Consider the following 11,547-nt stretch of genomic DNA (forward strand, 5'->3'; position numbering starts at 1 on the left):
AAAGGGATGCTAAGAAAGGTCAGAGAGACTAGGACAGTAGTAACAGCATCCTGATAAACTGAAGTGCAAGCAGAGACCTACGATCAATAGGTACCAGAAGTATCCTCAACGTGACTGAGACTCGCAGTAGCAGAAGAGCTGATGTGCCTGGACCAAAGTGGATGAGGAAAGGCTGGTAGGAAATGGTGTCAGGGAGCACAAGGAGCCAGGTAGGATTGGGCTTTGCAACCGCAGTCTGGCACTGGCTGGCTGGAACCCAGAGTGAGATGGAAGCCACTGGAGGCTATTGAGTGGGGGCAAGAAGGAACACCCTTCATTTCTAATAACTTCAATCATCTTCAAGTAGTTACAATTATTGTCCCTTAGGTTTTGTAAGTTTTATTTTTAAAGCCTTACTCTCAAAGCAAAATTGTTTCAAGACTCGGTCTTTACTCTTTTGTGAGTTTGGAAAGAGAGAAACTGGCCTCCATTCTATTTCAGAGAACACACAGAAAGCCCAAGTTCTACACATTGATCTTCAAACAAAATTAACTACTTTGAGGAAAAAGGATAACTCAGTCCTACTGCATATACACACTTCTCCCAGGTAGAGGGGTGGATGGATGAAATGGTCCATGAATGCTGATAGAAAATCTGTTAGCTGAATTACATTAGATTAGCCAAGTAGTGTTATTGAGAGCATCCTAAAAGCCTAAAGTGCTAACATCAGTGGACAATGCATTTAACAGAGGTGAGATACTAATATCTAGAAGGACAAATGGAAATTCTTTCATTACTTAAAATAAATTTATCCACATTTCCTAATTACCTCTTCCTTTGCTCATTCAGGAGGAAAGCTGCTTATCTGACAGGTGAAACCAGTTACTAAAGTAAAGAGATGGGCAAGTACTTGATGTTTTGATGTGCAAGTCCCTTGCAGAAATGACCTCCATTTGAGTTTATCATTGTGCCCAGAATCAGATATTCCTTTGGGCTAAGCCATTATCTCACTAAAAGGCCTTTACAAAAGCACATTAACTCCCAAGGCCCTGGTGGTACACACTAGCTGGCTAAAAACCTTGGCAAACAGGGCCCTAAGGGAAAGTATTGTAAGTGGGCCTTGGCCCAACAACAGCACTTTTTTTACCCTTTTATTAATAATAACATTTATTGAGCTCTTACTGTGTGCCAGCTTCTAATATTACACAGAGGTAACTCTTATTCTCTTTAAAGTGGTTGAAAAACCTTCCAAGTCCATAGATGTAAGTAGTAATTCTGGAATTCAAACCTTGCATTTCACACAATGTAAGTACTCAATAAACAACCCACAAATAAATGAATGAATGAAACCCAGATCTGTCTGATTCCAAAGCTCAGACTCTTAACTATGTGCATTATGCAGTTGTTTATAGTTTTTAAGCATTTCCCCATATGCTGTGGTGACTCAAGAGTTAAAAACAGAGTCCATAATAGTATTTGATCCAATAAAGTACACGCTTGTAGGATACTTCCTGTTCCCCCAGTGTATTCCTTATGAACCCAAGGGAAATGGGAGAGAATCTGGAGTATGAGAAATACACAAGGCAGGGTGTTGCCTTGTGAGTGGAAAGGAAAAGGAGGGGGATCAATAGGCCCCCACGGTAAGTTGTAGAAGGGCTTTGCAGACAAAAGGCTGAGAGGACACAGAAAGGTGACATGAAAGAGGTGGTGACTAAAAGGGCAGGCCCAAGAGTCATTCAGGCTTGGGTTGGCAGGCAAACTCGTCTCTTAACAGTTGTGTGACTTAACCTTTCTGCACCTCAGTTTCTGCATCTGTAAAATGGAGATAATAATACCTACTTTACCAGGTAGTTACAAAACTAGGTGAGAAAATGCATGTAAAGCACAGTCCCTGGCACACAGTAATAAAAGTTAGCTTCAAATAAAACTTCAAATAAAAGTTAGCTATCTTCATTATTAAAAAGATGGAAAACTGTGGTACATCTACACAATGGAATACTATGCTGCTGTAAAAAAGAAGTAATTCTTACCATTTGCAACAGCATGAATGGATCTGGAGAGCATTATGCTACATGAAATAAGCCAGTCAGTGAAAGATAAATACCACATGATCTCACTCGTTTGTGGATAATAAAGAACATTACAAACTGCTGAACAGAAATAGAGGCAAAGAAGCATCGAACAGACTGTCAAACTACAGCAGGAAGGTAGGGGAGGGTTGGGAGGGAGGGTAAGAGATCAACCGAAGGACTTGTATGCATGTATATAAGCACAACCAACAGACGCAAGACACTGGGGGCGGGGGGATGAGGGCAAGTGCCAGGAGTGTAGGAGAGGCCGGAGGGAAGTCAATGAAGAATTAAAAAAAAGAGAGAGACATATGTACTACTATTTGTAATACCTTAAACAATAACTTTTTAAAGAGTAAGATGGTTGTTCCCATGGACAAATGTCAAAATTTGACCTATGGACCTAACTGGAGCCATAAACCATTATGGTTTCCCCCCTTGAAAATCTTCATAAAATAATAAATATATATCTGATCTAAAGGATTTTAAAATATTCACCTTTCTGAAAGCAGGAAACACCCTCCAATGCTGACATGTCCCAGTTTCCAAATCCCTGTTTGGGGAGTTTGAATTGAGCCTTCCTCCAGTATTTTTCCCTCTTAGAAACTGTTTAGTGCCAGTGTTAATTTCACAGTCCTTAGTGTTCTTTCTATTATTCATGAGTTCTCTGCAATTCAATTTTACAAAGCAAAACAGGGAAAACGCAGATACATTTTCTCTTTTGAAAACAAAACAGTTTTGGCCCCCGTGGAACGGAAGGCCTGCTGATCTGATGAATCTCATGTAGCCATAATAACTGGATTTACGAGGTGAAGCGGTTAATAATGCGGATTTTTTTCAATAGACGGAATTACACATATGTTGACATATATGCGATTTGATATGTATGCTATTTTGTTGTAATGGCAATAAGCTTCAAAACTTCATTTGTCAAATTTTCTGAAGGTGTTAACATCATAGATATGATGTCAGAAAGAAGACACTGCTCTGTGTTTGGTGGGATCAGGAAGGTGTGGTGTATTATTAGCTTCTAAAACCAGGTGAAACCATTAATACTGATCGCTACCGACAACAAATATTCGATCTGAACCATGCTTTGATGGTGAAATGACCAGAATGTGCCAGAAGACATGGCAAAGTAATTTTGCTTCATGATGACACACCATCACACACTTCAAAACAGTTAAAGACACGTTATAAGATCTTGCCCGGGAAGTATTAATCTACCTGCTGTATTCACCAGACCTTGCTCCTTCAGATTACCACTTGTTCCGATCGATGGCACATGCACTTTCTGAGCGGCACTTCAAAACATATGAAGAAGTGGAAAATTGGGTCCCTGAATGGTTTGCCTCAAAACAAGAAAAGTTCTATTGGGACGATATCCACAAATTACCTGAAAGATGGGGAAATGTGTATCTAGCGATGGACATTACTTTGAATAAAGCACTTTTGATGTTTTTCTTAAAATTATCGTGTTTTCTTTGATTACAAAATCTGCATTATCAACCGGTACACCTAGTAAGCGCATCTCTTAAAGACAGCCCAAAGACAAACTCCACACTTTCCCCTTACATCTGGGGGACACTTTACACTGTATTCCTCTTTGTAAGAGTGTATCAATTCCCTGAAATTTACTCTGCTTGTCCTCTGTAACTCAGCTTCGCTCCCTTTACTAGACAACCGTGAAAGCTAGATGCAAAAGATTGGGGAGAAGCAAAGGAGAGTCCCCAATTCTACCTCCATTTGTCCTGCTTCCAGTAGGTCCTCCCATAACACAATGATGTTCCTTTATAGTCTGGGTATGTCAAATGTTTGGGTGCTAATGTAATAACCTGACCAAATGGCTTGCCATTAAATTTTCCATCAGCCCCTGTGCTGGCTGTGCAGTGGGACTCATGACATGCCTGATGCAAAAGCATCATCGCTTATATGGGATCTTTGTGCAAAAAAAAAGTCACTCCTCCGATGATGCAGTTTTGCAAGCAGATAGTGTCCTTTTGCAAATTAAAAAAAAAAAAAATGGCACCCCTTCCTCAAGACTGTCTGAGGCACGAGCTGGATTTTAGTCCCCACCCATCCCCATTAGCACAATACAGTGACTGTGTCCTCACAGAGGTAGAATGGGGGACTCTCCTTTGCTCCCTGCCCCCCCACCCCCGCCCCAAGCACAGAAAACAACAGCACTCTGCCTCCTGTCACACAGTATCTTCTCTCCTTTACCCAATTTCGGGTTGAGGGGAGCTATGGAGCAGCAGTCAAGCTTAGGGACTCGTTTGTAAATTCCTCATTTCATCCTGAGAATGAAAACAACTTCCAAGCCTACTTTGCAGGAAGAACAGTTGATTAACTCAGACTAAAGCATAATAGACAGTGTGATTTAAGCCTGACATCCCTCCACTCTGGAACATGTTTATTGCCACAGACTAATGTATAAATATCCAGTCCCTCCGCTCCTATTTCTAGGGACACAAGACAGGACAGGGATTTTGAGTTTTAACTTCTCTAATCAAATACTTACATGGGCCTGAGTGTTTGACTAGGGGACTCAGGAGCTACCATATCCAGTTTATCATGTTTCACCCTATGGTCCAGATAAGCCACTGTGGTGGCATCTTTACAGAGATATTAGTAGTGATGGGGCCATGAACCTATCACAGATAAGGGAGCATTTGCTCTTTGTTCCTTCACCACGGTAGAGAGCATCAAAAATAAAGGAAGATCTCAGAAGTGGAAAGGGGAGTGTGTGATGCCCGCATGTGTCCACCTCCAATTAGCTAGGAGAAGCCACAGGCTCAGAAAGGAATTATCAGGAAAATAAAACCTGTATAAGTCACCTGAAGTACCGTCCTCATACCAATTCGAGATCTTTGTCTCACGTGCCAACAGCTGGACCCCCTCATATCACTTTCATGTCTGAGGCAACCTAGACCAGGTTCCCTAGGACAGACCTCCCTGGGCCTGAAAGGCTAGGTTGGGCCTTTGAGGCGCCATCAGTGAGCAGACAATGTATTGCTGTGGAGGCAAGGAGCAAAGGGGATACTCTCTCTTCAAAGGCCTCCAATGGCACTAAGGGACACATTCCCCCAATTGGCAAGCTCTCTTAGACCAGAAGCAATCTTTACACTGTTGCTAAAACCCATGAACTATTTTCCCACTCCACGTTGATGGAAAATAGTGGTCTCCACCTCTCCCATCATAAACATCCCTGAGTCCAGAGCCTTCTATCCCCAAGGTAAAATAAGCCAACTCTTTTCCCCTTTTCTGCCTGCCCCTAGCCCCCTCTCATAGATTTGTGGCTGTGCTGTGAATTCCATTTAAGTTATGGAGATAACAAATGTCTCACTAGAGCTCTCAGCAAGAACCGAAAGCAGTGCTGAGCATAATCTTGATTAGATTAAATGTTTGCTGTTCAGCTAAGATAGGAGTTAAAATTAAGTTGAGTTTTTCTGTAAAGAATTGAAATTTAGCCTTCAGAGTCAAATATTAAGCATCAGTGATAAAGACAAAGACCAGATGGCCCCATTGCCATCCCCCATCTTTTCCATCATTCTCCCACCATACATTCATTTCTCTTTCCTAGCACCTACAGCTAGGATTTGGCACCAAAGAAAAGACACAGGAACAAAACCCATGTGACTAGAAATGCATGTTATAGTCCTACCTATTTTTCAGAGTCCTCCTGCATAGCCTTCTCCCATCCCTTCCCTGCCCCCACCCACAGCACGCAGGACTGCACATATACTCACGCACGCACGCGCACACACACACACACACACACACACACACATGAACACAAAAGTGGTATTCAAGTTCCTTACTCCTCAGTCAGGGAACAATAGGATTGCTAATCCAAAATGCATTTTCAAATCTAATCCCGTTCTACAGAAACAAATGTTCCGCCTGAAAAACACCCTGTAATTCACTCTGCATTATTACCAGTGGATAAATGAGAGGTTGTGGTTTCAGCTCTCCTTCTGACTGCCGTATAAAGTGGCATCCCCACTGATGTTCTGGCTACCCTGCTATTCTCAGAATGTTCAAACCACTACCCTTGGCCCTGATTTGAAAATGGGCATTGTGATGAATATAAGCCTAACCAATGGACACCCAACACCAGGAGGGTAAGGGCATGGGGGGGGGGGGGGGCGGTGGTTAATGGAGGGATGAGGACACATATGTAATACCTTAATCAATAAAGAAATTTAAAAAAGAAAAAAAATGGGCATTGTGATAAAAACAAAATGACTTTAAAACTTGACATCCCAAAATGCAGTTGTGCTTTATGAAAATTAACTACCTCTTCATGTAGGAAAAAAAACAAACAAACGAATAAACAAACAAAACAAAAAATACATATGTAATTAAGTTACCCATTTCCACTTAGATCTGAAAGGCTCCCACAAAAAGAGACTCAGCCTCACTGTCTTTGTTCACTCACACCCCTCTCAGGTGCTCTCTCACCAACACTCTTCAAGGTCAGCTATGCTCAGGCACTCCTGTTCACACACCTCCCAAAGAGGAAGGAGTGAGCCTCTGAAACCTGACTTCCCCACCTTTTACAAGAATCTCCTGATTAGCAGGAAAGCACAGAGTGTTAGTAAAGCTAAAATCATTAAATTTAAAGTTATTAATTGGTCTACAGCCAAAAGACAGCTATGAAAGGGGGGGAAAAGCTATTTTCTCAGGACTAACCTAAGAATCAAGCCCTCAGTTATGAGATGGATTAGCTCTGAGATCTAATGTACAGCATGGTGGTGACTATAGTTAATAATACTGTGTTGTGTATTTGAAATTTGCTAAGAGAGTAGACCATAAGCATTCTCACCACACACACACAAACAGGCAACCGCATGAGATGATAGATGTGCTTCATTTCACAAAGTAAACATATTTCAAATCATCATATCATATTTTAAATATATACAATTTTATTTGTCAATTACACCCCAATAAAGTTGGAAAGAAAAGACAAGTGTTGGTGAGGATGTGGAGAAAAGGAAACCCTTTTACACTGTTGGTGGGAATGGAAAATAGTATGGCGGTTCCTCAAAAAAATTAAAAACAGAACTACCATATGATCCAGTAATCCCACTTCTGGATGTATAACCAAAGAAAATGAAATCTTTATGTCAAAGAGATTCTGCACTCCCATGTTCACTGCATTATTATTTACAACAGCCAAGATATGGAAGAACCATTTTTCCATCAACAAATGAATGGATAAAGAAAAAATGATAATATATATTATTATTCAGTCATTAAAATTTATTATTATTCAGTCTTAAAAAAAAGGATAGACTAAAATATGTGACAACCTGGAGGACATTATGTTAAGCAAAATAAACCAGTCATGGGACAATTACTGCCTGATTCCACTCATAGGAGGAATCTAAAATAGTCCATCTCATAGAAACAGACAATAGAATGGTGGTGACCAGGCACTGGGTACGTGCAAGTGGGGAGTTGCTATTCAAAAGGTATAAAGTTTCAATTTATAATGAATAAGATGAACGCAAGTGAACACATTCTTGTACATAAAATGTGTGCAACACCGTACCTAGATTCGCAATACTGTATGATATACTTAAAAAATTGTGAAGAGGGTAAATATCATGTTAAGTGTTGTTATCTTAATTTTTAAAACCTGTATAATAATGTTTTTGTAAACCACCATGATGAGTCACATTTCTAGAAACTGGGTCATTCCTGTCCAGGCCAGCCTGGCACAGCTTTAAACCCGCTCCAGTACCAAGCAGCTGAGAGAAGATAAGGAATCCACAAATGTTTCCTGAGGGTGGACAGCTCGGGGTTCCTGGAATCAGGATGAAGACTGTCTCGGTTGAAAAGCAATAGTTCTGAAATTTCTGCAGCTGTGCTGCAACCTGTGCTAACATCCAGGCAGGTCTTCTCCCTCTGGGGGAGAACAGGCCCCAGTGTCCTAGCAAGCTGAGCTCTGGGCCTGAGACCGGCTAGTAGTTATGTACAAACGGTTTTATGTACGGTGTACTCTGTGAAATGCCATTACAACGTTGGAAAAAGTAAAACAAGTGAACAAAAAAGAACCTTTCATTCTCAAGGCAACTCCTGGTCTTCAGCAGACTGTCAGGAGCGGAAGAACCAAAAGCTCTAAGAAAAATTACCCTTCCGTCCACTTCCACCTTCAAGGAACATTTAAAGTTAGAAAAATGCACTGGACCAGGATTCCCCCTGCCCTCTCCTTCGGGGCTCCAACCACAGTCTCAGCCCAGATGACAGTACAGGGGATGAGCCACAGTGCCTGTTCCCCTCAGCCGAACCCCTGGGTTCAGCCTGGGATCCTGCAGAGGACAGAGAACTCAGCTGCTCAGTGGATGGTGGCAAAATAAATCACCAAACGTCATCTGATCATCCTCCAAAGACACAGATGATGCAAAGACATGACAAGTTACATTTTCCTCATGTTCTGACAAGAACAAAAAAATAGTCTGGAGCCTTTGTCTGTGTCCCAAACCTTCTGAACCCTCCCACATCGTGGTTCATATGGCCTCAGGCTAAGGGGACTTTCATTGACCCAAGATAATTTCCAGATACTTTATGAATCCCAGGGAGGAATTAAAGTACACGGGGTGGGGATTAAGCCCAGAGTCACCAGCATTCTTTCCATTACAACCAAGAAGTCCGCTACTTGGGAAAAGCAGCTTAGGAGAATAGAATGAATGCAGAAAATGGAGCTGTTTTCTGCCAAGATAAGAAATCACTCTCAGTTGCCCTGGCTTAGGTTAAAACTGTACAGTTTTCTCAAATGTGTGCTCAAACCCTATCACCTTCATCAAAGCCCTCACTAAATCTTTAAATGAGTTATTATACACATTAAATTGTCATTTAATCGTATCCAAGCACTATCATAAAAGCAAATGAAGCAAGCTAAGCAGCACTGGAATAAAAAATACTACACTAGTTACATTCTGAAAGCACACGCTGAAAAATGCTTACTGTCACCGCACACAGGGGAAGGGGAGGCCTGCCATCAGAGATAACAAATGGCTTAGAGGGATCTGCCTTTTTACTCTCTCACTTGTTGCTGGGGGCTGATGGCTGCCAACCAGCAGCAAGACCGGCTTCCACCTGACTGACTGTGGTTGCACCCACCTTGATTTGAGGTTGTTTGGTCCAAAGGCCCAGCTCAGAAAGAGGCTGTTGGACACTAACCCAGAGGAGGTTCTCTGGGGCTCTTTTTTTATTAGGAAATGATGGCAATTCTCTGTCTTGCAAGTCCTTAGTAAAACAGCCTTTCAGGGCTTCTTAACGTTGAATTTAAATGCTCAAAACAGCTTCTAAAAGTGGAAGAGGGGCCACAAAACTGTCCAAGTCACATCCACCCACAGGAATTGTGGCATGCCCAGCCCCATCAACCCTGTGCTTTAGTGACTGTGAGGGGCCAAGAGAGGGAAGAACTGGCAAACTCAAGGAGACTAGGAGACTAGGATTTCTACTGGCAGCAGCACAGAGGAGAAGCTAGGAGCCAGGAGAGCTTGCTAAAGCTGCTGAGACAGTGAGAGTGCTCAGGTAGGTGTGGCAAAGGCCTTTGAGACATTTTTAAAGAGAAAGATGGAGAAAAATGGGTTTTTTTAAGTTATGCTATACATTGTGAAGGTAAATCCTTTTTGTTTGGTTTTCTGTTTACTTGTTTATTTTTGTTATATTTCTGAGAGATTGCTTTTTTAATATTAAAATTGCTTAATCACGTATTTTGTTTTAATTTCAGATAATTGTCTTTTTCAAAGCCTGTGTTAAGACTGACCTACATAGTGACTTGATTTTATACCATTATGTTTAGATATTTATGTCTGTCTGGAGTTTTCTGAGAGTAATTTATTCAATTTACTTAGTTTTGTTGAGTGCAAAACACTCAATTTAGTTTGTAGAAAACTCAAAGATATCAGACAAGGACCCTGTTTCCAAGGAGATTAACCTGGTATAATTACCACTTAATGGCTACTATAAATATATTTTATTTAAAAACAGATACTTGCGAGTGCAGACGACGCGAAGCTACCCGATCGTTCCGAGATGGCAGAGGTGGAGGAGACACTGAAGCGACTTCAGAGCGAGAAGGGAGTGCAGGGAATCATCGTGGTGAACACAGAAGGCATTCCTATTAAGAGTACCATGGACAATCCCACCACCACACAGTACGCCAACCTCATGCACAACTTCATTTTGAAGGCCCGGAGCACCGTGGGTGAAATTGACCCCCAGAATGACCTCACTTTCCTTCGGATTCGCTCTAAGAAAAATGAAATTATGGTTGCACCAGGAGCAGTCAGACTCAGCCCTGAGGTCTTGAACTTGCAATGATTCCATGATGGACATTCCTCATTACTGGATGGGATCCCCAGAGCTGGAATCCAGATAAAGACTACTTCCTGATTGTGATTCAGAATCCAACTGAATAAGCCACTCTCTCTTGGCTCCACGCATCATTCCTTAATTTAATGCCCCCCAAGAATAATAGTGTTAATCATGTCAACCAACTCACAGGTGGAAATCACCTTAGAGCCCATGCAGACCAATCCAGTGACCAGTGTGGGCTGCAGCTCCACCCCGCCCACCAAAGGCATCCCTCTGCTGGCCAGTCACCCTGAGTTCCCAGGAGGGCCTCTTTCCTCAAGTCCGGGTTTCGGAGCAAGAGCTTGTGAGAGGCCCACACCCTGCTTCCTCCTGACGTTCAGTTCACTTTGTTGCCCTTGGAAAAGGCTGCTTTTCTTTAACTAAAAATAACTAAAACATAAAAAAATAAATAAAGTAAAAAAATAAAATAAAAATAAAAACAGATACTTGCTAAAAGAGAGGTTAAGTTCAGGTTCTATAAAAGATCAAAATAAGGAAAGAACACTTCCAGCTGGGGAGGAAGTTATGGGGGAGAGAGACCATCATGAATCACAGAATACTTTATGGAGGAGGCATCATGGTAGCTGAACCTTAAATGATGGGTAGGCTGTGGGCAAGCAGAGATGGGAGAGAAGAGTCTTCTACATAGAGGAAAAGAAATTCCAAACTGAGAGAAACCCTAACCAAAGAGTAGGAGGAAGAAAATATAGGGATAATTGAGTAAACATTGAAAATTTCTGTTTAGCCAAAGCAAAGACTCTATGAGGGCAACTAATGGAGAGCCAGGAATACAGTGCTAAATAGCTTGGCTTTGAGTCATCAAGTGATTGTGCAGGGTGCCTGTGGAGAATGGAGGTATTTCAGGAATACTGTGTTCCTGAAATGGGACGTGTCAAGACTTGGTGTTCAGGCCCAGCCTGCCCCTCAGCAGTACTGCTTCCCATCCAGATTCACGCAGATTTTCCTTAATTCAGACTTTAAAAAAATATACCTTTTCGACCAGGTATGTGCTGATGCTTTGGAGAAAGGACTGAATTGCCCTTGTTAATTGTGTAATAAAACTACCCAGGAAACTAGAACATAAGGCAGTGTTTCCAAACATGACAGGTCACTTCTGCTTTTTCTG

At 41.8% G+C, this 11,547-nt stretch overlaps 1 protein-coding gene across 1 annotated transcript; it reads left to right on the forward strand.

The window, feature by feature from the left end:
- The first annotated feature begins 10,063 nt into the window (after positions 1–10,063).
- On the forward strand, positions 10,064–10,806 carry LOC308248164 (dynein light chain roadblock-type 1-like). The gene has a single exon (XM_080668196.1). The coding sequence runs from the start codon at positions 10,101–10,103 to the stop codon at positions 10,386–10,388; it is 288 nt and encodes a 95-aa protein (XP_080524322.1). The 5' UTR covers positions 10,064–10,100; the 3' UTR covers positions 10,389–10,806.
- Positions 10,807–11,547: the final 741 nt, after the last annotated feature.

Source organism: Plecotus auritus (assembly GCF_963455305.1).
Source record: "Plecotus auritus genome assembly, chromosome: 1".
Taxonomy (NCBI): Eukaryota; Metazoa; Chordata; class Mammalia; order Chiroptera; family Vespertilionidae; genus Plecotus; species Plecotus auritus.